Source organism: Podospora pseudoanserina, chromosome 3 (genome assembly GCF_035222485.1).
Source record: "Podospora pseudoanserina strain CBS 124.78 chromosome 3, whole genome shotgun sequence".
In the NCBI taxonomy this organism is placed as follows: domain Eukaryota; kingdom Fungi; phylum Ascomycota; class Sordariomycetes; order Sordariales; family Podosporaceae; genus Podospora; species Podospora pseudoanserina.
The window spans coordinates 137,008-161,277 of NC_085922.1; the positions used below are offsets into that span (position 1 = coordinate 137,008).

Consider the following 24,270-nt stretch of genomic DNA (forward strand, 5'->3'; position numbering starts at 1 on the left):
TCTCTAGTATATGGGTGTATAGTCCGGCCGAGCCTCGCCCCTCTCACACTCACCCTTGTCCCTTGCCGGCGACTTGGATGACGATCCCCTCACTTGGAGCCCAGGGATTGGAGCCAAGGGGCGGAGCGGGCGAGGCCAGGGGAATTGCAGATTTCAACATCTTTGCCCCGAGCATTCTTTCCGCGATGAGACAGGCCCGTCTAGATTAGCGTATCATGACGGAGATTTCCGCATCATTTTTTCTTTCCCTCATCAGAGGGCGTCATTGATCGTCCGCCATCCACGGCCCTGGGATGGGGGGAGGGGGTGCGTTGGTGATGCAATCCCTAGCTTATCATGCCGATCATCCAAAACTTGTAATTGTTGCGCGCCTGCTGGAAGCTGATGTCGAGCCTGAGGAGCAGATAGGTATGCTGCCTGGCCCGGGGTGGAATCTGTTGATCAATATGACGCAGTGATTTTACAAAAGCCTCAATGGAATGGGAACACATCGCTTGCCGGCGCTGCCGAAACATGAAGCCGACCAAAAACGGAGCATAATCCTTCGTTCTGTGAAGTGGAAGATAGGTGCCCTTCTCTCAGATTGGTAGAAAATCTCCTCGTGATTCAAGACTGTCTCAAGAGTCTTGCCCGCCTTCTTCTTTGTCTTCCGGCAGTCAGTCAGACACCGGCAAACGGGCGGGGCAAACGCCTCCGCAAGTCGGCTTTGGGTTCATGTGAAGATTGATTCATGAGAGAGCTTCCATTGTGATATCCGGACAAAGGTCCATCATGAACTAGCTACGTGTTGTGCCTGCTCACATAATCACATTATATTTCTTGCCTGTAAGTCCCTTGGACAACATCGACATCTGGCCCAGTCTCACCCACCTTCTTATACTCCTTTGCCACGTTGATCCTCCTATCCACACCCACAAACCAATGACCCTCTCTGTCTTGGAACCACCCGAACGAATAGCATCCCTCGGATGTAGCCAGGCCCAACGCCTTACTGTCTCTGACATCGTGTAGCAAGTGCTCCCCTCGGCACAAGTAGACCATCTTGGAGACAAGAGTGTTCGGCCTCCGAGGCGCAAAGACACGCCGATAGAGTAGAGCGTTGAGGAAGGCGGCAAGGGAGATGAATGGAGCGATATAAGAAAGTATCTGAGCCAACAACGCAGGTCCACGCAGGCATCCGGGCACCGGCGCGTATATCCCTTGTTTTTTGACTATTGCCAAGGTGGAGTCCCAGAGGGGGTTGACGAGTAGCATCATGAGCTGGAGGTTGAGAGATCCGCCCAAAGCCATTAGGCACAAGCTGGAGCCCGCAGTTACTTGAAGGAGGGTCGAACCTGGGGCGTATCTTTGTCTTAATCGGCGTTAGCTATCAGGAGATACCTTTGCTTACTCGTGGCAGCATACCTACCTGATTTGTTTCAGACTGTCATGGCTTCGAACCCGAGGCTCCTTGGACTGACGACGCGCTGTTAACGAGGCAAATGGCAGGATTGCGCTCAAACTGCTTTGTATTCCTGACCAGGAGATGGTGTTGATCAGCAGCAGAGCTGTGAACAATGGCCTCAGGATATCCGGCTCGAAATCATCCGGAGGAAAGGTTGCAAGAAGAACAATGGGAAGGTAGACACCCGACACCATCAGTTGCACTGCCCATACAACAGGTGGGAATAGGATGAATGGGTGTGCGTCGAAACTTGTGTTCCCAATCCCAATGGTCCGGGGGATGGATGCCGTGTTTGGATCTTCAGAGGCCACCAGCTCTAACCGCCGGTGCTGCTTGTAGGAGAGTCGAAACCGGCAATGCTGAAGGGCTTCTTGCAGGGCTCCGCTGTCGGCATGAGATGGGATTTTCTTCAGCATAGAAAGAAACTGGGGGCTGTCGCATAGCAGGCGGGTCAAATCCTCAATGGAGGATATCTCAAATAATAGGCCCGACCGCCTCCTCTGAATGATGGCTAGACCAAGGCCGCACACAAAAGAAAGAAGGCAGAGAACCTCGAGTACGCGACACCATGATTCGTGCATGAGTACCACGACAGTCGTGTCACGACTGTACGCAGGCCAAACCATAGTCCATGCCAGCCGAGTGAGCAGCGGCGCCAGTGTGAAAGTTGCAAAGTAAACAACCGAGGCGAGGAAGACGGTCCAATGGTGGGCCATGGCCGATTTCACCGGCACCAAAAAGGTCATCGTATTGATGTACCCCATTGCAAGCGAGCTCTCAAGTCTTGCACCCTCGGGCCGTGATAGCTGGTAGAATGGCTCGAGCTGACAGGTTCTGGCGTAGACGACCTCCCACAGCAGCCCGTCGACAAGAAAAAAGGCCATGGCTGGGTACTGCCAGGAGGCATATGACGACGAGTCGTCAGTCTTGAACTGAAAAGGGGCCGACTTGTGCTTCTGAAGAAGGATTTCCAAGACAATAAATGGAACAAGTTGAAGAATCGCGAGGATTGCGATGGCGAGAGGTCGAACTGAAACCGGCTTCCAAGTTGCTGCATAGCGGGTTTGTTCATCCTCGGATTCGACATGAGCTGCGTAATCTTGTGTGACTGGGAGAGGCCGTTAGCGTTGACTAGTTCATAGAAAAAAGTTGGTTGGTTGACTTGCCCCCTTGAGATTTCTCTTGGGAGTTACTGTTCTCTTCACCTCTGGCCATTGTGGATCTCTCGACTCTTCACCGGGTAGAATGTATCAAGAACTGTGTCTGCTATTGACCCAAACATATCCAGGTGTTCTCGGTTGCTTTTGGACATGTCCCAGAAGGAAAGACAGTTTAAGAGCATTTTGAACCCCGCGTCCAAAGCTGCCTTGTCACCCAATACTGTGCCTTGAGCCAGCCACTATTTCCAGCTTTGGTGCACGCCCAGAAATTCTGACAACATCACACCAATCAACAGCCCAGTCATGACTTCAGCTCAACAGGAAGACTACGTACGTGGCTGATAACAGTCTACATAGGTATACGGTAAGGTATCTAAGAAAGCCGAGTTGTCTGGCTGATGAGTGTATACTTGTTTCCCTGCGATGAGCCAATCCAAAAATCGAGTTTCCCCTCAATTACACCAGCAAGCATAGGGTTTCCCATTAACCAGTATTGCCATCAGTGTCTATTTCTAAGCAGCATCCATCTCGGGGTCAGACAAAGGGGGCAACAGGGGTTGATATCACACGGCAAAAGCCAACCACCCACAACCACCACCAACAACACTGTCGATACCACCGCAAGGAGGGGTAACTGCACGTTGTGAACCAGTCGTCAAAAGTGAGGCAGACAATCAGAAGGCATGGCGGTTATCAAAGGAAGGCCACTGGCCCTGTATGATATTGAAGGACTTGGCAGCGGCCTGAGGCCACAAGGGCACGGGCCAGGCAAGGGAGGATAAAATACGCGTTCAGGATCACCAAGACTGTATTTCCTTCTTCATCTTTCAGTATCACGCTCTTCGAGGCCATTGAAGATTATTAGTCTGAATTGAACCATGAGTTCCAAGCCCTGATATTACAGCCCTTGTCACAGTTGATAAGGGGTAAAAGTGCATTGTAAACATACCTATAACCGTCAATCCGGGCAAAGACGGCTATTTTTGAGAAATGTGATTTCAAATTACCCATATTCGATGTCCCTCTCTTTCTGCATGATGTGTAGCTATGAGGACGAGAGAAATGCTACCTCATTCGTATCCGGTGTATCCATCTGCGACTTTTAGAAAACTGGCTTTTCCGATCATCAAACTCACTCTTCCATTGTTCCTTACGTACCATGGGAAAGCTGACTCAAGCCAGGTACCGGTGACGGCTCGGAGCGGACATGCAATGGCCGCGCAACTACCTAAGAAACCTTGACCAAACAACAGCAGCCCGCATGCGCCAAATTGCAATGCCATTTCTAGAGGCTGTGTCTGTGCCGGACTGAGCCTACCACCTTACACCCTGCAGGAGCTGATCGGAAAGGGGCTCATTCGGGAGAGTCTACAAAGCAGCCGGCTCGACTTCCACCAACGGGAACAAGCTGGTCGCCATCAAAATCATCAACATCCACCGCGCAGATCTGAACATGAGCCAGCATCACCCCGACGGGACCTTTGGCGCAAAGTGCAGCTGTGCGATTTTGGAGTTGCGGGCTTGGTCAAGGAGCGAGCTGACAAGAGGAAGACGGTGACTGGGACGCTTCGGTGGATGGCACCTGAGCTGTTTGACAAGACGGTGGAGTATGACAAAGTTCACAGAGGCACAGGTACATCCTTGGGACTGAAACAGCCAGCCCTACCAGTGTTCTGTCGGGTCTTGTCGCGAGCTTCCAAGAGTGAGAGGCCCAGGGAGGAGACCGAAAGTCGCTGCTTTCCTCTGCCAGTGCAGAAGCCTTTCTTGGTTGTCTAGATCGGAGCCAGCGGGACCATGTACCGCGCGACTTCCAATCCCGACATCAGAAGCTCTTCCCTGACCGAGGACGAAGACGATGAAGGTACCTACCATCTGCAAGCTATCACCCGACAAAGCCACATTCACGGGAGGGACCTCCCAAGCCGAGGGAACCATCACTTTGCATCCCCACTGAGCAGTCCAAGGCGTTCTGCGATCCACAAGAGGTGGTGGTGCCCGAGGAACAGCTGATATAGCACTCTAAGCCGCGAGAGCCGAGTTTATGTTTACCGACACTGGGGATTACCATGGACAGCAGTGCGGGAACCCGGATGAACAGTCCTACGATACCGCAGATTGTTGTTGATGAAGGTGGTGAGGGATCTCCAAACAGATCCAGGGAGTAAGGCAAGAGAGCACCGCCTGCACTGCCGAGGCCTCCAGCGGAGGAGGTGTTGTTGGCGAGTAGGGAGAGGGAAGCATTGCGGGACAAAATGGAGAGATTGTGTTGGGTCTCAGGTATGTTCGAGCATTTGGAGTTTACGGAGGCGGTGATGGGGGGATTGTTACCGCTTGGGAAGCGGGGCGCCCAAGGGAGGTGATGCTATAGGTAATAAAGGGACAGATGCCTGATAGGCGTATCAAAAGACCCGAGTGCGAAGAAGCCATCAATGCATTGACTGTCTACCTCTACATCTCACTTCCCGAAAAAAAAAAACAAATTATCCCCACATCAACCTCCCCCTCTCACATCATCCCAAAAGCACAAGCAACAGCCGCCACCCCAGCCAACACCGCCGCCGCCCTTATGCTGATCCCCGGAGCAGCACTCTTACACTTGGACAGATCCGTAGCCTTGGCCAAGAACTTGACCTCGGCCGAATTGGCCCCCGCCACCGCCAGCGAGGGCGTAGCAGCCAAACAATCTCCAACATCAAGAATGCTCTCCAAATTCTCAGGACGAGCAAAGTAATTGTCCAACGCGGTCTCATAAGCAGCCGCAGCTGACGACACCGTGGCAGGGACGGAGCGCACGAGGGCACAGACGTCGCCTTTGGAGATGACAGAGTTGAGGTAGGTAGAGTACGCGCCTGTCGGGGTGGGAAAGGCTGAGTAGAAGGAGGTGACGAGGGCTCCGCAGGTGGCGCCACCAGAGGTCGTGGTTGAGAGGGTGGTACCCGGTGGTGTGGTGGTGATGATGGTGATGGTTTCCGGGGTGCCGTCGCTGACGACGGCTTGGGACTCTGTGAAGATGGTGCTGGAGGGTTCGGGCTGGCTGTTGTCAGGGATGGGGGTGGTGGATGGGGCGGGGTTTTCGTCCTGGGCTTGGCGAAGAATGACTTCGTTGGCCATGGCGCTGGCGGCCAGAGTGGCGGTGAGAAGAAGGTTCTTAGACTGCATATTGATGATGAGGTAGGTGGGAAGTACCAGGTGTAGTAGGGATTTGTCTAGGACTGTGGGTGCCAAATAGGTGAGGTGAAGGGTGCGAGATATTAGGGGTGATGTGAAGCTAGTGCTGTGAAGAAAGAAATCATGACGGTAGGGTGTCCTTATATACCTTATCTTGCAAAACACCTGTGTTTTCATCATGAACAAAGCATTATGATACCTATTTTGAGTTATGGCTCACCTCATCCTCACCTTTCCAAAGATCATATAATGCTCTCCAAATCTGGCATTCCTGCCTCTTCAAAACATCTTCGTAACAGCCTTACTAGGTATTGGCTTAGTTGCAGCTGAATCGTGTCTGAGTGGAATCCCCTGAACCAAGCAATTTAATTCCGTCAGCATCAGCTGGCTTTGCCCCAACGCCTCGTCTCATGTTTCTTTAGCATAAATCTTGCAAAATCAAATACTATCTACCTTGACTGTATCATACAGCTTCGTCAAAGGCCCCCTCCAAAATCTTGGGCTGGCCTTGATTTTCTCGAAATTTTGAGATATTGGTGAGTAGCTTCGCAGCCAGGTAAGAATGGATATAACCATTGAGTCAACCGTTGGAATAAGTCTGGGAGACCAGGATCTGCTTGACGTGGTTAACTAGCTCGTGGGTGGATGTGGCACAGGGTCAGACCTGAGCTTATGAAGCAGCTAAATTTGAACGATCCTGCTGACTGAGGCCGTTCTTTCAGCCCTTGGGTTCTCCCAAGTAAACATTGCCGAGACCCCAAGTAAGCCTCTCAAAGAATCACCTGCAGTACACATTAGTGACAATTTTCAGCCAGTTTGATGGACAGGTTTGTCTCTTGCCAGGGAAACCCTAACCCTACCATTTGGCTCGACCCTTGACTCCCCCTGAACCCCTGAATCTCGTTCTTAGAATCTCGACGGGGAATCTTAGTAATTGAACCGAGCCATGGAGTTAAAGCTAGCTTGCGTAAAGTTTGATTTAGTATCTTATTTGTTGTGGCATTGGCTGCACTCTTCTGGAGCCGTTGTCATGCTTAGCTACCTACATGTACCCTAACCCAGGTGTTTCAAATCATTTCCAACCCCCAACTTACTGTGACCGCAGCTTCAACCACCCCTCACACATCGCGTGCCGTGGAACGCTGTCTCACCCATCACGGGACGAACCGCAAGAAACAGAAACACAACTGATCCGAGATTCCCCGCTCTGTCTCTGTCGAAGCCATGGGGTTTCATGTTCCCGATTTCCTTCGACCATGGCGGGCCACGCATCATGCAGATGAGCTTCAAGTTGGACGCGAAGGGCTCGAACCCCTGCTGGCTTCTTCACTCTCCAACGAGCCTTGTTTACCTCGTTTCAGTGAAAGCAGCGAAGGGATAATGAGAGATATCGACCGTGATGCGAATGCCGTGGTGACAGCTGCCGAGGTATGGCCCACTCCTTCTCTCAGTTCTCGTCATCTACCTTCCCTTACCTCTCTGACACCGCCCAGAGCCGCGCCGTCCGCCGCAAAATAGACCTCATCATCCTCCCCCTTCTCATCTGGGTGTATTTCCTCCAAATTCTCGACAAGACAGTCTTGGGCTTCAGCGCCATCTTTGGCCTGCCCGAGGACCTTGACCTGCGCGGTAACCAGTACTCTCTCGTTGGCGCCATCGCTCCGATTGCCCAGCTGGTCATCCAGCCTGTCTCCTCATGGCTTATCGTAAGGGTGCCGCACCGGGTGCTGATGCCAGCCTTGGTTTTGGGATGGGGTCTGGCGCAGACTGCCACTCCGTTTTGCAGGGACTTTGCCCAGCTCATGACTGCGAGGTTCTTTTTGGGGGTGTTTGAGGGGGGGTGTTTACCGCTGTTTAGTGTTATTACTGGGCATTGGTACACGAGGGGGGAGCAGCCTTTGAGAGTGGCGGCCTGGTATGGGACCAATGGGTTGGGGACCGTGTTTGCAGCTTTGTTGTCGTTCGGACTGGGGAGGGTCGGGGAGGGACATGGTGGACTTAGAGGGTGGCAATGGTGCGTTTTCAACCCTTCAGGAACCCAATCCATTGGATCGCTGACCCTGATTCGCGGACATGCGCAGGATCTTCTTGTCCACCGGAATACTCACAGTCATTACCGTCCCCTTTGTTTACCTCAGACTGGACAACGACATTCACTCTGCTCGGTTCCTAACCGAGTCTCAAAAGATTGGGGCGCTGGAAAGAGTAAGAGGCAACCAAACAGGCTCATCCTCCACAAAAGAAAACTGGAAATGGAAGCAAATACGAGAAGTCTTGTTAGACATCAAAACTTGGTTATTCTTGGGAATGGCACTGGGAAACAACCTCGGGGCTCAGGTCACCATCACGTTTGGTCCCCTCATCCTCTCCGGGCTTGGCTACGATAAATACACCACCACTCTCCTCAACATCCCATTTGGCGTCATGCAATATCTCGTCATCATGTTCACGGCCTGGGGGGCAGTAAGGCTGAGACTTAAAGCCCCGACCTTGTGCGCCATGATCCTCATCATCCTGGCTGGGCTGACGACTCTGCACACTCTTCCACGCAGTCAGAATCAAACAGGAGGCCTTTTGGCAGGATTCTACTGTCTTGCTTTCATCTTTGGCTGCAACACGCTGGTTGTATCGTGGATACTGGCCAACACAGCAGGTCAGACTAAGCGAGCAGCCGTCATGTCCTTGTACAACGCTGCGTCTTCGACCGGAAATATCGTCGGACCATTGCTGTTTCGGACTCAAGATGCGCCGGCTTACCTGCCTGGTTTGCGAACCACGATGGGGGTGTTTGCTGCCATGCTTGTCCTTGTTTTGGTTCAGGTTGGGGTTTTGGCTGGACTCAACAAGAGGCAGGAAAGGAGACGAGTGGGAAGAGGAAAGCCGGCGCGGGTAGGGGACGTGAGCGTGGCAAGATCCGATGCAAGAGTGGGAGAAAGAGCATTTGATGACTTGACTGATCTGGAGAACGACGAGTTTGTGTATCTTTACTAGAACAACAGCACGGGAGAGCGGAGGAATAGAGAAGACATTGGCATTAGACATCAACTACACACACTGGATTCATCTCCCATACCAATCTACATAATCTCGATCTGCGCTAGAGGTAAAAGTAGCAGAACTCCCCGCCAGTGGTGGACATGACGTTGGCAATGGTGGTCGACGGGGCAGCATAGCCCATGTCAAGGACCTCGGTCAGGGGAGTCAAGGGGGAAGGAGGCTCGTTGGCCCAGCTCTGGTGGGCATAAGGACCAGAACCCAGGTCGGTGTAGCGGGTGGTGCTGAAGGGAGAGCCCAGGGCCTGCCACACGGCCCACATGCGATCCATCTGGCCGTGATGCACCCAGAAGGCGGGATCACCAGGGGAGGTGAAGAGATCACCGCCAGGATCACCACCGATGTTATAGTGCATGCCTCCATGGGGGCCGATCTCGGGGGTGTAGGGGACACCTTCGGAGACGTGGCGGAAGGCATCAATGTTGGGCTGAGAGAGGAGGGTGAGGACGGTGGTCCAATTGGCGTAGCGCTGGTTCATAGCCGGGCCGATGTCTCTCTTGAGACCGCGCGGGTTGTAACCAAGACCACCGAGAGGACCAGCAGGCACTCCCTCCAGACCACCGACGGGTCCCAAGTTGATGGTCATGTTGGCGAAGGGGCCAGTCGTGACATAGCCGCCTCCGAGGCCGGCGGGAAGCTGGATGTTGCCGCCGCCGACGCCGGGAGGAGGCACGATGACGGGGCCCTCATGAGGGATGTACTCCCCGTTGCCACCGAGACTGTAAGGGTCGCCGTTAAAGAGGGGGGAGTCTTGAGGGGCCGACGAGTACTTGGGCCAGTCCCAGTAGGGCTGAGACCCGTTGTAGCCGCACTCCTCACGGAGGGCCTTCTCGTACTGGTAGACGTACCACCGATGCCATGGCTGGAAGTTGCCGCTGAAGTGGATGTTGAGGGTTTGCTGGATATGGGTCACGATAAAGTCATCGAACCGAGACCTTGCTCCCGGCGCGACACTGGCAGGTGTGAGAGGGGGAAGGGTCTGGAGACACTTGACAGCGTTGACGTAGGCGAGACGCTCAGAGGTCGAGAGAGAACCACTGGTTGTCTGGTCAGTGGTCCGAGGAAAGATCTTGAATGGTAGGAACTGGGGATGATGAAGATCGACTTACTACTCCCGACGAAACCGCAATTTGTCAACTGTGCAAGATGGCGTGAGCCCGCGCTTGCGCATCTTGCGCTCATTGAGGGCGACCTGGTTGATGACTTTCGCCTTGGCTTCCTCAAGCAGCGAAGTGATCTGCGATGGCTCTTCAGACGCGAGGTCCTCGACCGGGGTGTCTCTGGCCTGTGGGACGACATGCCCCTGAACGGAGACAGCTGCCAGGAGGACAGATCCGAGAATGCTGGCGGCCTTCATGTTTGGCTGATGGGTGATGAGGAAAGGATGGGCGTTCGTCAAGGGGGAAATTGGAGCGCTGCCATGTTTTCGCTCTGGGTGAAGAAGGGGGAGGGCGTGATCATAAATACCACCGGTGGAGGGAAGATATGAGGTTATGGCATGCTCGGGGTCGAACCCAAAGAGTGGTTCAAGTGTTCAATAGAACCAAATGCCGAGTGAAGGCTACTGCATAGCATTCTGTATCCTGCATAGTATCGTCGAAGTGGTCCATTTTCCCACTGTGCCCCTTCATGATGCCTGACCTCACGATTCCCTGCCCGTGGTCCTGGATTCAGCCACCAGCCAATGGGCACCAGCGCAAGTTGCATTTTCGCTGGGACAAGGCCGGGGTGGAAATTCCCAAATCCCAGGGATCCATTCCACTTTGAACCCTTGTTGATCCCCGACCGTGGGTCTTTTCGGCCAAAGAAGAAGGCACGGAGGGAAAGCAAGGACTTCAAGTTGCCAGCAGGTGGTGAAGAGTCGATGCAGAGTGTAATAAAACAACATGAGGCGAGGCCTGACAGATGCCAGGGCTTCTCTTTCATTCCATGGTAGGACCCGAGACTGGTATTCCATTTCAAGACTCCCTCCAGATGCGCATGACGATCTAAGCTGGCGGGGAGAAGGACAGAACAGCAGGGGCGGCAGTCGTTGCCCGTGTCTGCACTACCTACTGCAGGCTCTTATTCCCGTCACACGCACTAGTGTACCTATGGATTGCCACTCCACCCAAGACCCGGTACTGGGGTTCGGTCCAATCAGGCACACAATTGCAACGACCATGATTCATTCAAAACTCCATCCAGCGGACGACGATGTCACCGGAAAGGGGCGACCGGGTGGTGAGGTGAGAGTCAAGACGGAAAGTCCCTAGCTCAACCGTAATTCGTTGGGCTGAGAAGGGTCTTGGGGTTGTGTTGTAATCTTCTGATATGATGCTTGACCGCGACCAAAACCTGCATTGCTCGCAAGCCAGAGGGACTCGAGCAACCCGGCCTTCATGAGGTTGGGAATTGCAGCTCCCACAGGTGCTGTGGTAATGGGAATAACGAGAGTCAACATTGCCCCTGACACCCCGGTACCTAGATGACCTCCGTCAGTACAAACTGTCGGTGTGCAGAAGGACCATGCAGAACATATGCCGGCATCCAACTGTACGTTACCTAAGACACAAACGAGGTTGCAGCCAAACGAGCGTTGAGCCAGGTCTCTGGAGTGGACCCTGGATCGTCAGTCTCGTTTATATCATCCGGTTCAGGAATGAGAGAGGCAGAAGAAGAATAAACCTGGTCACCGGGTCCATCTTGGCACTGCAAGCAAAGACGAAGGATTGAAAGTTCTGCAAATTCCTCTATAGTGTATGTAATAGGATCCCTTTGTGATAAGTTTGATTGTCGTGTTTGGCCCGGGTGCTGTTCCGGTGTCCCGGCTTTCACATGAGGGATGGATGTTTTGTCAAATCTCTTCTCATTGAAACAACACACAGGTTCTACCTTGACCAAATCAAGCATGTGGTTATATCTGGATGCCTACTTGAGGCGCATGGCGACAGGCATTGCCTCGGAGATGTTGCTGAAGATGACGACGGGTGAGGAAATGATTGACAGCGGGGACGATGCCCAACAGACCATGTCGATAATAAAGTTTCTCGTTTCTTTTGCCTGTCGACGTTCATGCTGTCTCAGATCATCTTGCCTTGTTCTTATTCCCTGTCAGCCCCAGGTTTGTAACATCTTACATATGTACAAAAACCTTCTTTGAACCTTCTTCCCTTTCCCTTCGGGTCCGGACATTGTCGATCGTTTTTCATATCCATGTCCACTGAGGGGCCTGTGACTTTTACTTCATCATTATGGCAAGCAGCAACGGCGTCTCGCTCCCTCCCGACGAGAATAGGGGTCCCGAAATCCTCGCTATTTGCGGTACACTGGTGGCTCTCTCTGTGCTTATTGTAGGCTTGAGGATATGGGTCCGGGCTCGCATGATCGGGCAGGTCGGCATCGACGACTGGACCATCATCGCTGCCACGGTATGTGTTTCTCCCCAGCGATGTCGACCTGCGGTCTTACCTAACCCTGACACCAGACGGTCATTTTTGTGGAGATGATCATCATCATCCCGCAGGTTCACTATGGAGCAGGACGACACGTCCAGTACATCGAGCCCCCTTCCAACATCACGAAGGGCCTTCATCTCAACTTTGTCACCCAGCCGTTATGCCTCATTGCTCTTTGCCTGACCAAGGTAAGCGTGGGCTTCTTCCTGCTCCGCTTAACTCCATCCAAGAGGTTCCGAAGATTCGTGATTGGCATGATCATCTTTACTGTCCTATCTGCAACCGGAAACTTCTGTATGTCACCTTCCACCTTTCTTTCATTCCTACATACATCGACATGTGAAAGTCCCTACTTACAATGTACCTATCAAGTAACTGTCTTCTTCCAATGCCAACCCCTCGCCTTTACCTGGGGGGGTGTCAGCGAAGGGAAATGCATGCCTCCTGATAACCTCAAGTTTGCCGCCTTCTTCAATTCATCTGTTGCCGTTCTGAGCGATATCATTTTCGCCCTTTTACCGGTCCCCATGTTATGGAAGGTGCAGCTCAACTGGAGAGTCAAGAGTGCCGTGGCGGCTATCCTGGCCCTGGGTGTTTTCGCTGCTGTTGCTGCCATTGTCAAGATTACCTTCCTGGGGTCTTACGGAAAACACGGAGACTTCCTCTGGGACTCTGCGGACCTTACCATCTGGTATGTACCTACCCCGACGTGGCCATACACTCAGCATATCCTTCTGCTGACCACCTCGTCCACGTCTCCAGGACAACAATCGAGATCTGCACCGCCATCATCGCCGCCAGCTTCCCATGCCTCAAGCCCCTCTTCAAGACCTTGTTCGACGGCTCTTCAGCCCGCATCAGCGGCTACGGCTCCGGCTACAAGGGCTACGTCCGCGACACCAACAACGGTACAAAGAGTGGCAACAGAAACACACTCCGGTCAAAGGGCACAGTCACGGTCACCGCAGGCGGCAACGATACTGAGTTCGAGCTATATGGTGGCAAGAAGTTCTCCTCGGAAGTCAAGGCTGGCAATGCTTCCAGCACGAGCATGGGTTCTGAAGCAAGCATTCTCAAGGAAACCACCAGAGGGGACGGCATCACCAAGACAACATCGGTGTGTGTGTCTAGTGTCAGGGACGAGGAGACGGGCAGATGAGCGTGGTGTCCCGCCTGGTTGACAACGGAGTATGAGTATCAAAAAGGGTCACCATGCAAAATAGATATTCAGGACGCTTCTTCCATCACACTCCATGAGAGCTTGTTTCCTTTGTGGTATTTTTTTTACCTCGGCACTTTACCCAACTATCTACCTAGGCACATAAAAATAGATGTGGCGACATTACTAGATGCAGCCAATCATTATCTCAGCCACCACAGGGTGGCATTCCGTCTCTCCACTGATACCTTGAATTGCAGAGACACTTGTATGTCCACCTGACGCAGATTGTGGGCCACTTTGGCGCGTCACAGCTATGGGGAAGTTGAAGACGGTGAGGAGGGGATCGAGGTGACTGCTTGTAGGATTGATGGGCTGCGGAAAGACGCACATCATGGCTTTAAGTGGCTACCCTGGTATGCAGCATGCAATATTGGGGATTGGAGGTGGCGAGGTTGGGGCAGCCAAATCAGCGGGAAGGCAAAGCAGGATCAAAGAGGTAGAACCCTTGATCTGTTGAATACATCAATAATTCGGCGTCCACGAATGGCATCTATTCAGACAGGCGGGCTATGGGGTAGGTCCCTAGGGGAAAGTGACAGCAGAGCCTCTGTCTGAATCAGCTTATGCATAAAGCGAAAACATACTTCACCTCATAGGCCCTTTTGTAAATATATCTGCCCTTTCCAGAGGAGACAGCTAACATATCTACTTACTCAGCGTGGGGCCCTAGACAAAACGACTAGGCACACACAATCTCTTTGTTTACTTTTTCTTAGGGGCACTCAGGGGAGATAAGGGGCGCACAGCCCAGTCCACACTCGTCAACAAACGGCTCAGGCAAAACGTTTCAGGGAAACAAGCAAAATCAAATTTCATAACTCAATCTCAAAAACAAAAAAAGAGAGAGCATCTTTTTCAAAAGTCCCCCCCACAAACCGGATGAGACCAGATCCAAAGAGTCAAAGAAGAAACCACTTCCCCACTCATCCGCTCGTTATCCACCACTCCCTTTCCAATCCCCCTCATCCTCCTCAAGATCCCTCGGCTTCAAATCCCCTCCCCCCTCACCACATCCTCGATAACATTGAAAAGCGGAGCACAAAAGAAAAGTCTCATCATCATCCCCTTTTCATCCCGCTCCTCTCCGTTCCTTCAGCTGTTGCAGCCCCCCAGAAGATATCCAAGTGTCCTCTCAATGAGAAGAAGAAACTTAGCGGCAGAACTGCCAGTTGGTGCGGAAGATGACGTGAATGCTGCCGTCGAAAGCGTCCACCTGTGGAAGAAATGGTCGGCGTTAATGGCCCTCGTAATTAGCCCTTCTATTCTTTTTTCTCTAATGCATTCATGATGATGATGATGATGATGATGGTGGTGGTGGTGGTGGTGATGATGATTATGATGATGATGGCAGATTAATATGTGTGTTAGGTAGGTAGGTGAGGAGGATAAGGTGGGTGGGTATCTAGTAAGTGTTGTGGTGTGTGTGTGTGTGTGTGATGTTTTTTTCCCCGGAGCCGCCGAAGGACCTTGTTCTTTTCTTTCTTTCTTTCCCCCTTGGAGATTGGTTATGGTAGAAGAGTGTGTGTGGGTGATGTGTGGAGAGGTAGTAGTAGGCAGGCCAACTCAGGCGCTTGACGTGGGAACGCAACGGCGCCACTTGAGCGCGAGCTTTTGGGGAGCACTAACAGTCATGGTTCCGAAGTAGGGGGTCGCAAGAGGAGTAATGCGGATCTCGGAGTTGACGTTGAGGATGGCGGTGGTCTTGCCGCAGGCGGAGAAGGCCTCGACACCGACGCCGGCGAGCATGTTGTAGTTGTCCTCGTAAGGGGCGACGAGGTTCTTCTGGAAGACGACCTCCTGGCGCGGGTCGCCGGAGAAGGTGTAGCCGGCGCGGACGGTACCGGTCTGGCCCTGGGCGAGGGAAGCATAACCGGTGAAGCGGGTCTCGATGACGGAGAACCTAGGAAGGGAAAGGCAGCAGGTGTTAGTATGTTCCGATGCGTGCTCGAGAAGAAGATGTCTCTTGGGTCAAGTAGTAGACTTGACTCACTGGTATCCTGAGGGGAACTGCAGGTTGATGCTGATGCGGCAGTTCTTGCGGCTGTCAGTAGCGGGGCTGGTGCCAGGGCCGGCAGAGACAATGTATCTGTCAAAGGCAACATCGAAGATGGTGCCAGTGGCGTCAACGTTGACAAAGGCGTGGCCAGCAGGGCAGCCAGTACCGATGGCAGTGACACCGAGGATCTTGATGTCGCTGGCGTCGGGGACCTGAGGAGTGATCAAGGTCTGGCGCTCAATGACGGCGGCCGAGGCGGCGCCGGCAAGGAAGAGGGCGGAGAAACGCATATTGAAGGGACTGAAAGCGAAAGCTTAAAGATCTTGCAAGGTGTGGAATGAAGAGCGAAGTGGTGACGGTGAGATGAGAAGTGAGGATGAGGATGAGGGAATTCAGAATCTCAAACTTGGGATGATCAACAGTCTTTTATACATGATTTTCTCTGCATCACTTTCTCCTTCTGACCATTCCCAAGTCCTACAGAGCTGGTGATGCTCTAGTCTGAGAACGAGGACCAAAACAGACAGCGGACCTCGTCTCCGAGCCTTGCCCGTGTCGCCATTCCCATTCTGGCCGTCGACGAGACTGAATTCCACTTCCTCATCGGCCTTCCTCGCGGCCGAGTATCACGTCACAATCAATACTGCGACCCCCACTTGCTAGTCTCGCGATGCCGTGATATCGACCAGACTCACCACGGTGGACTTTGTAGCTCAGAATAGTGTCATGGTCAAAATAAGGTTGATTAAAAGGGAAGATCCATGTGAGTCCGGGGCCGTCAAGTCCCACTGCTGGCACAGCAATCTACCCCAGAATAGCTTACAGTCTCGCTTCCCGGTTTCCATGTGCCCAAAGTCGACTGTGTTGTTATTTTTGTCGACTTTTTCATCAAAATTAATATCTGCTCACGTCTTGGTAGATTGGCTAACCAGGTGGCTGGACAGTGTCGGACTGTCAGTGTCTATCAGGATCCGCTTACGCCGTCATGCTGGTCGAGGAGGTACGAAGCAACCTGATATTGTTACGGTGCTGTTGTGCCTGGTGCCTCGCAGGACGCACCCGATGTATCATGTCTGCCCGTTCGGCGACCTCACAACGGCCTCGCAAGATGCAACGCTCTTGACCTTGACAATTGGTGTTGGACGACACATGGACGCTCTGGGATCCAGCAAGGCTCGCACTTTGGTAGTCGGTCCGCATACACGGATGTCCCCATCCGACTGGTTCAAGAAGGTCGACCAGAGACACTAGACTGCGGTTTGAAATTGCCTAGGCCGAATCAGACTTCTTCTTGGAGAAGCCCCCGGCATCGTGATGCTGGGCCCGGACGTTGAATCGCCAAGATTCTTGGCCAGATGCCGTGTGTTGGTTCAAGGGTCATGTAAGGGAACTCGCGATGTCACTGTCACGACATTCTCGTCACCACATTGGCTGGCCCTATCCGGTACCGAGAGAGCCACAATATCGGCCTCGGAAGACCACCCACCATCGGAGAATTGGGAATCTAGATGAAAAGGTTAAACTTTGTATGAGGAAACATGTCTCCAAGCCGCCTATGCTGCCCCCTTTTTTCGGTTTTGTTTTTCGACCACGTTGAGGCAATCGCAGAGCCGCTCAGACCCGGGAAAACCGCGGGTTGATGCCAGCCCAGTGAAAATAAATCAACTGCATGTGAAGCGGGCGAAGGGTTGGTGGCTCGTGGGTGTCATCGCTACCTGTTCTGCAGGGTTCAGTGTCGATGTTTTCATCTGCGGATAAAGTCGAACATGCTCTTGGCGCCTGATTTTGGTTGTTTCTCCCCGCAAAATTCGTGCCTTATACATTCGCCTAGGTGCTATTTCCAACACAGAAGGTGATTCGGGACAGGTCACGGTGCCATTTGCCGTCTAATTCTGTCTGCAGGTCGTACCCAACCTGGGTCTGGCGTTTGCTCATGCGAACGTCAGGTGTTGTTCTTGGTTGAGAGAGCCTCAAGTTTTGTTTCCTCAGATATACCAAGCTCGTTCAAGCGACCTTTGACAAGCCGACATACCCGGAAGTTTGTCTGTAGGACCTCAGCATCCGAGGAGGAGAGTAAGTAGCCCTCTTTTTTGTCTGCTCGCTTTGATAGCCGAGAGGCGGCCGACCTGCCAGAACCGTATACACATACTGATGGGACTACGACGAGGACAGCAGGTACTCCGCAATTTCTGCAAACTCCCTGCCATGTTGCAGCTTCTCTCGCCAGCGCAGTGGTATCGCCTCGGCCCCGTCCCGGGCCCCCAGGAGACCTCCCGCAATGGCGCCGTTGGTATCCGTATCCCGTCCTACTCTCACAACATCGACGAGAATGTCTTCCAACGACCTCGGGTCAAACATGGCGGCCACAGCAAGCTTGAGGGACTCGAGCACATAGCCCGAGGCTCCCCGCGGGAGCTCCTCTCGAAAGTTCCTTGCGCTCCTCGGTCCGTGGAGTGCGAAATCATCCAGCTTTACCCTATGTCGGCCCCCCTCCATCGCCCTCTGCACCTTTCCCACCGCACTCTCAACCCGCCCCCCTCCTCTCCCCTCCCTCTTCTCCTTGTCCCCAACACCCTTCAACACCTCCATGCCAGCCTGCCACGCCTCTTCCGCATTCTTCCCTTCCACCAGAGCCCCCACCAAAGCATTATACACCACACAGCTAACAACACAGCAACTGTCATCATGCGTAACCGCCGAAATCCCCATGCTCTCCTCCACCATCCTCCCCTCATCCCGTTGAAACAAGGCAGTAGGTACACATCTCATCAGACTACCATTCCCCGCCCTCCCCTCCCCCGCCCCCGACTTGCTCGCATCCCCATACGCCTTGAACGCCATGATCCCCTGCGCCGTGGCCCCCCCAACATCCCTCGGCTTCCTCCCCTTCACCCTCCCCGGCCAATCCCTACCCTCAAACCAATCAACAAAATACCACGCCGCCCTTTCCACCACCCCCTCCCCTCCCTGCCCTTTTTTGTCGTTCCTCGCCTCATCATAATAAGCCAGCAGCACCGCCCTCGTAAGGTCAGTATCGTCCGTCGCATCCCCTGCCTTCCACCCAAAGTGCCCCCCGCCGATGATGTCTCTCAGAGGGGAGGGGAACTTTTGTTGGATCTCCTCCCAGGACATGAACTCTAGCGTCGCGCCCAGGCTGTCACCTGCGTGGACGCCCAGCAGCGCTCCCAACACGCGGGAAGTGTCTCGTTTGTCTTCTTTTTCTGGTGCGGTTGACATGATGTTGAGAGTGGATAAACTCGGAGATAAACTGTTTGCGGTGGTGATCGACAATGACGGAGATAGTGATGATAAGATAGCTAGGTAGGCTCTCGGTGGTGATGATTGTTGCGGAAGGTGCAGTTCCGTTTATTGGAAAAGGGAAGATAGAAAATCAGGGGACCAAACGGTGAAGCGGGGTATATGTCTACCTCTCTTGGCTGGCTTGCGTAGGTGGTTGCCTCGCATCAACGCCTCAGGCATCGCCCCCCCACACACACCGAGCTCGTGCAAAGCATACCGTTGAAGGCTTTTTAGTTCAAATCCATCATTACGTTGTCATCATTTTCATTAAAAAAAGAAAAAAAAGAAGAGCTTTTGGCTATGCAATGTCGGTTCAGTTGAGCACGCCCTCTCCTCCCTCTTCAACCTCGCTCAATTTGAGTGCCTCGGACACATCATTCACAAAGTGGTCCTCTCCCCCTGCCAGGTCCATAATCCCGCTACGAATCAGTGTCCTGCCCACCTTGGAATCCCGCGATGGCACCCGGCTGAAGAAGATTCTGACGCCCCTCTGGCGGTAGTCTCTGACAATCTCCTCCAAGACCTGCGCACCGCTCCCATCCAGGCCCGTGACGCCGTGGATGTCAAAGATGATATTTCTGTTGGAGTCTTCCCTGCGCAGTCTGGGCAGGGCAGGATGCGCCATGCTAGTCCCGTACAGCTCCAGCCGCCGCAGTCTTGTCTTGAGCTCACCCGTGTTGGCAAAAGTTAAAGGTTCTGGGATCTTGACGATCAGGCATCCCTCAATAAACTCCAATCTGTCCGGATTGGCCTCGGCATTCTCGAACCGGTTGGTGCCCGGAATGCGACCGAGGATCTGGATGCGTGGGCGCGTGGCATGCCGGATGACTTGCAGGAGTGACAAGAAGACGCCAATGGCCATGCCGAACGTCAGGCTAAAGAATATGGTGGTCAGGAGGATGGTGAGCATGAGGCCCAGCTCGTTCCACGCGTGGATCTTGAGAAAGAAGGAGATGTCGTGAGGGCATTCCTCGATCAGTGACCACGCAACGACCGAGATCAGGGATGAAAGCACTGGTTTCTGCAAAACACTCGTCAGCATCTGATCACACGAGAATTTCTATCAAAGCACAAACCGGGAGATAGTAGAGATAGGGCAAGCAAAAGGCAATGCAGAGCAGTGTCAGGCCGCTCAGGATGATGGACGACATGGGTGTTCTCCCACCGGTCGACCTGTTCACTTTGCTCCTGCCATAGCCGCCAAACCCAGGCAAGCTCATGAAGCACCCGCCAACGATATTGGCGACGCCCAACGCAACGAGCTCCCGGTTGGGACTGAGCTGGATCTCCGCGAACGACGCTCCGCCCAGACTCTTTGCGGCAACAGACGACTCGAAGAAACCCAGCAGAGCAATCAGGAAGGCGGTGCTGGTGGCTTCGCGGATATACACCATGTTGGACCACTTGAACGGCCAGCGGAAAGTGAACGAGTGCCCACTTGCTGCCTCGACCTTGCCCAGGACAGCAACACCGGCCTTGTCCCATTCAAAATAGTATGTCAAAAAGGCCGACAGAACCACCACCAGGAACCGATCTGGAATGTAGGCCACCCCCGGATATCGGGGCTGCAATCTCCTTTTGATCTCCCGACAGACCATGATGACAACAAAGCTCGTAGCAGCCACAGTGAACGTCAGCGTGTGCGCCTTGTCCAAGTTCCCGAGGATAAACCACAGTTTGTCAACACTGCTCGCGTGTCCAACACGCGCCTCCTCCGCCAGCTTCTGCAACCCCAGCTCGGGAATCAGCTGGTCAACTGCAATCACGGCACCAATGGCACTGATAAAGCCCCGAAGGAACGGCCTCGACAGCACACTATCCAAAAACCCGAGCCTCGCCACGCCGGCAATCAGCACCATCGCCCCCGCCAGCCCGGCCACAATGCCACAAATCCTCGCATGTAAAATCGCATCATTGTCCCCTCCCTCCCCCTTATCCACGCTCCCCTTGATCACCGTCCCCACAAGCAGCGACCCCGCGGCCTCGGGCCCGATAACCATCGCCGGACAGCTCCCCAAAAGCGCGTATATGAACGGGTTGAAAACAAACGAATACAACCCATTGATGGGCGGGACATGGGCCAGATTGTCCGCCAGCGACAGCGCCATGGGGACGTACATGCCCGCCACCGTCAGCGCGGCCACAAAGTCGCCCTTGAAGTAGCTCCAGCTGTACTCCCTGGCCCAGACCAGCACAGGCATGTAATACGACATGTACATGAGCGCATTGTCCCGGATGCCGTGCCGCTCAGCAAGATCCCTACTCGTGCTCATCTTTTTGCTGCGCATCCTCGCCGCCCATGTTTTTGGCCTGCGCTGCCGTGGTGCATTGTTTTGCCCCTCTGCCGGGGCGGAAGCACCACCCGTTGCCGGCTCGGCTTCGCTTTCGGATTGAGCTGCGCTGTCGCCGTCTCTGGCACTGCCACTGCCACAGAGGAACGACCGGGGGCTTGTCGGGCGAGGGGAGAAGGTGCCGTGGTCGCAGGGGCCGTCGTGGACGTGTTCGTGTTCCTTGAAGTCGAGGGCCGAGTCGAGGAGAGAGGTCGCTTCGGTGGGGTTTGGGCGGCTCGGGCCGGCCGAGTGTCTCCGGTCAAAGTAGCCGGTACCGGGCTGGTCGGGGGAGGAGGACAAGCCCGAGTCGATGGATCCGTACGATCCGGCTGTGATGCTCTGGCGCAGGCCGCTCGGGTTCGTCGGCGCGTGAGGATTGCCCGCCGCCATGTTCGTCCGTCTAACAGAGCAGAGGGGTGAACAGACAGGGAGGGTTTGGTGAGTGTTATTGGGCCATCAATTATGATGTTGGAAGAGTGGAGGAGCGGTCAGGTCAGGGCTGGCTGGACAGGGGAACTGTCCCCGCGGAGCCTAGGCCAAACGTAATAGCGTCTCAAAAAATGCAACGGGAGGCTTTGCGAATTGAGAGGCGAGGCAGGCCACAGGGAAGCTTGGGGCGCGCGTGTGAGGTTACTCTACGGAGTATCCCGTATGCGTTTATCCAGTGCTGGGAGCTGGGTGACCCCGCAGTGTAGGTGGGTTTCAGGTCTGCACAGCCAATCAAGGAAAAAGGGTTGCCAATTGCCAAGGCCCCGTTTGCTCGCAAGCTTGATTACATTGTTACATAATTCACGATGTATCATCCCATTAATCCGGTACTGTCATACAATAAACACACTCAGCCGACTGCCCATCAGCTCGCTCTTGGGAAGCTGCACATCCTTCTTGTCAAAGTCATGTAGCAGCAGCCAGCAGATCATCCTAAACACCAGCGCAAACCAGATGGTGTTCCTCCTGATCTCCGTATTCGTCAGTCCGTGCTTCCTCCATGTTTCAGCCCTGCTCGGGGTGGGCGGTAGCCTGCCATTGCTGAACGTCCCTGTGGCCCTCCTCGAGTTGATCCCGAGTGTCGGCGGCCTGGGTGAGGAGTGTGTCGTCGTGTTTCCGGTGCCATCCTCACTCATGGTCCCCATTGTCTGCGCCGTTGTCGTCTGCTGCAGCCCCACCAAACCAAGCCCGTCGTACCCGGGCTCGGAGTAGTGAATATCCTTGGAGGCTTGGGCAGCCTCCTGGTCATAATGCTGGTTTGTGTCGTCAAGGCTGACGGCCCTGATGCGGATATCGTCAAAGTAGTGCTTGATCAAAGCCGCCTCGCGCTTCTCGTGTGGTGTCTTGAGTAGATCGTCAAAGGACACATCGCCTGTTGCGCCTTCGTCGGTCGGCATCGGTGGGAGCAGGGGGGGTTGCGCCGGTGTGCCCGGTGCTGATGCTGACATTGGGAGGTGAGTTGGTCTCCCGGTAGGCGGCGGGGCGGCAGCTGTTGGGCTGTATTCCGCCCAGTCGATGTCTCGTTGAGAGGTGTTGATTGCCAGCAGAACCTCCTGGACATGACGGCGGAGGACGTCGAGCACGACATCTTTGGACGTCTTTTTCAGGATGCTGTCACCTACCTCGTCAATGGCCTCGTGCAGATCATTGAGGCACTTGGGCGAGTATTCTCCGTCACGTTTGGGAAGCTCTTCTTCCAGGTCGCTGGCCAGTCTGTCAATGTTGGCGAGTTCGGTTGGGGGTGTGTATTTTGGCCCCTGGTCTGTGTTGATCTCAAAGTTCAGCCTCTTGCGGAACTCGCTCAGCAGGCGCCGGGGCGAAAAGGCCTGTTTGTTCAGAGCGAATGCCACGGGGTTGGGCAGATAAGTGAATGGCCGATCCTTGATGTGAAATGGCCTTGCCAGCATGGCCAAGACTTCAAAGACAACAGGAAACAAATGCACATGCTTCTTTGTTTGGTCCGAATAGCACTGCGTCGTGTACTCGTTGCACCGGATCAGGTTGAGCGTCTCGGCAATCTCGGTACGGCTCCCCAGCTGCAGCGTCTTGAGATCTTTCTGCTCGTTGATGGGCGCTTTCCAATTCCTGTCGTCCTTCTTGTCCCGATAAAAGGTCGGGACGTTCCCAAAACTGAGCTCTTTGACCTCAGACGTCGGTATCACCCTGTTCTTCTCGAACCTCGGCCAGCCGGGCTTCTCGAACGTGAACACCAGACCAAAGTCATGGACCCTGTTCCCGAGCACACTATACCCGTTCCCCTCGGCGCGGTACTTGTTGTTGTCACGGTCAAACTCCTTCCAGTATATCCCAAGCACAGCGCAGAGCTCGATGATATGACAAATCGCCGTCGTCGCGTAAGGCCTCTTCACCGCAGGATGCTTGTCAAAACTCCTCCTCATCGGCTGAATAGCCACCGCCAGCGACACCGGCCCCTCATACGGAAGAGTGACAGGGCTTCGCATGCCGCTCTCCGTCGCAAACTTCCTCCACTCGTTCGCCTCCCACTGCTTCGAGTCCCGCTCCATCATCTGCGCCGCCTCGATGGCCAAGATCCACGTCGCCAGCTCGTTCTTGTGCGTGTGGACCCGCTCCCTCAGATCGTTGGTCGGCAGCTCAACTCTGGTCTTTTCACAGCTCTCGCGCGTGCCGTCCACGTACCAAATCTCCTTGTCGTCGATGGGACCCCTCGTGTTGTCGCTGGCGGCCATGAATATGATGGGCGCCTCGTACTGCACCTCGCCCCGGAACCACCTGAAGCTGATCTTGGCGTGTTCTGCCCATTTTCCCAAGACCTCTTTGTCGCGAATCGAGAGACCGTTGATCCTCCCAATGACGGCTTGGACATACTGCAATACTACGCCAAGCAAAGCGAAAAGTGAGATGACCAGGGCGGCAATGGCCACCTTTTCCTCCACAGTGAGATCGTTGTCGCTCATCTCTGGCGCTTCATGGATGGGTGAGTGAAGCAGACCATTTTGACGAGGCTGGGAGCAGGAGATGATGAGGGGCGAGTGCGCGTAACCTGGCGGCTGAGCACTCTTGTCCCAACTTCCATGCAGCCACTCGCCTCTCTGACTCAATTGGGATTCGCGTCAAAATTTGGACAAATGCTTGGTTGGACCTTGAATTTTCTGACAGGTCTGCGCCTCTGCACTGCATCGTCGATAGTAA

The 24,270-nt window shown here is 54.0% G+C and overlaps 10 protein-coding genes across 10 annotated transcripts; 3 read left to right on the plus strand and 7 right to left on the minus strand.

The window, feature by feature from the left end:
• Positions 1-810: 810 nt before the first annotated feature.
• QC764_300410 (uncharacterized protein) lies at positions 811-2,659 on the minus strand (the record flags this gene model as incomplete). The annotated part of the gene is made up of 3 exons (XM_062945172.1): positions 811-1,351; positions 1,409-2,552; positions 2,611-2,659. The coding sequence occupies 3 exons, from the start codon at positions 2,657-2,659 to the stop codon at positions 811-813; spliced, it is 1,734 nt and encodes a 577-aa protein (XP_062801094.1).
• A 1,104-nt stretch (positions 2,660-3,763) lies between these two features.
• On the plus strand, positions 3,764-4,380 carry PAK5 (Serine/threonine-protein kinase PAK 5; the record flags this gene model as incomplete). Its single annotated transcript, XM_062945173.1, has 2 exons — positions 3,764-3,792; positions 3,858-4,380. 2 exons carry the CDS (start codon positions 3,764-3,766, stop codon positions 4,378-4,380), a joined length of 552 nt encoding a protein of 183 aa, XP_062801095.1.
• A 729-nt stretch (positions 4,381-5,109) lies between these two features.
• Positions 5,110-5,952, minus strand: QC764_300415 (uncharacterized protein; the record flags this gene model as incomplete). Its single annotated transcript, XM_062945174.1, has 1 exon — positions 5,110-5,952. One exon carries the CDS (start codon positions 5,950-5,952, stop codon positions 5,110-5,112), a length of 843 nt encoding a protein of 280 aa, XP_062801096.1.
• Positions 5,953-6,872: 920 nt separating this feature from the next.
• QC764_300420 (uncharacterized protein) lies at positions 6,873-8,841 on the plus strand. The gene is made up of 3 exons (XM_062945175.1): positions 6,873-7,200; positions 7,266-7,786; positions 7,854-8,841. Exons 1-3 carry the CDS (start codon positions 6,997-6,999, stop codon positions 8,761-8,763), a joined length of 1,635 nt encoding a protein of 544 aa, XP_062801097.1. The 5' UTR covers positions 6,873-6,996; the 3' UTR covers positions 8,764-8,841.
• Positions 8,793-10,815, minus strand: QC764_300460 (uncharacterized protein). The gene is made up of 2 exons (XM_062945176.1): positions 9,936-10,815; positions 8,793-9,863 (listed from the first exon to the last, which is right to left on the minus strand). Exons 1-2 carry the CDS (start codon positions 10,181-10,183, stop codon positions 8,870-8,872), a joined length of 1,242 nt encoding a protein of 413 aa, XP_062801098.1. The 5' UTR covers positions 10,184-10,815; the 3' UTR covers positions 8,793-8,869.
• A 1,067-nt stretch (positions 10,816-11,882) lies between these two features.
• Positions 11,883-13,672, plus strand: QC764_300470 (uncharacterized protein). Its single transcript, XM_062945177.1, has 4 exons — positions 11,883-12,236; positions 12,293-12,557; positions 12,636-12,954; positions 13,026-13,672. Exons 1-4 carry the CDS (start codon positions 12,060-12,062, stop codon positions 13,420-13,422), a joined length of 1,158 nt encoding a protein of 385 aa, XP_062801099.1. The 5' UTR covers positions 11,883-12,059; the 3' UTR covers positions 13,423-13,672.
• A 409-nt stretch (positions 13,673-14,081) lies between these two features.
• Positions 14,082-15,771, minus strand: QC764_300480 (uncharacterized protein; the record flags this gene model as incomplete). Its single annotated transcript, XM_062945178.1, has 2 exons — positions 14,082-15,385; positions 15,476-15,771. The coding sequence occupies 2 exons, from the start codon at positions 15,769-15,771 to the stop codon at positions 15,049-15,051; spliced, it is 633 nt and encodes a 210-aa protein (XP_062801100.1). The 3' UTR covers positions 14,082-15,048.
• Positions 15,772-17,638: 1,867 nt separating this feature from the next.
• Positions 17,639-18,718, minus strand: QC764_300485 (uncharacterized protein; the record flags this gene model as incomplete). Its single annotated transcript, XM_062945179.1, has 1 exon — positions 17,639-18,718. The coding sequence occupies one exon, from the start codon at positions 18,716-18,718 to the stop codon at positions 17,639-17,641; it is 1,080 nt and encodes a 359-aa protein (XP_062801101.1).
• Positions 18,719-19,094: 376 nt separating this feature from the next.
• On the minus strand, positions 19,095-21,501 carry QC764_300490 (uncharacterized protein; the record flags this gene model as incomplete). The annotated part of the gene is made up of 2 exons (XM_062945180.1): positions 19,095-19,802; positions 19,858-21,501. 2 exons carry the CDS (start codon positions 21,499-21,501, stop codon positions 19,095-19,097), a joined length of 2,352 nt encoding a protein of 783 aa, XP_062801102.1.
• A 431-nt stretch (positions 21,502-21,932) lies between these two features.
• QC764_300500 (uncharacterized protein) lies at positions 21,933-24,035 on the minus strand (the record flags this gene model as incomplete). Its single annotated transcript, XM_062945181.1, has 1 exon — positions 21,933-24,035. The coding sequence occupies one exon, from the start codon at positions 24,033-24,035 to the stop codon at positions 21,933-21,935; it is 2,103 nt and encodes a 700-aa protein (XP_062801103.1).
• Positions 24,036-24,270: the final 235 nt, after the last annotated feature.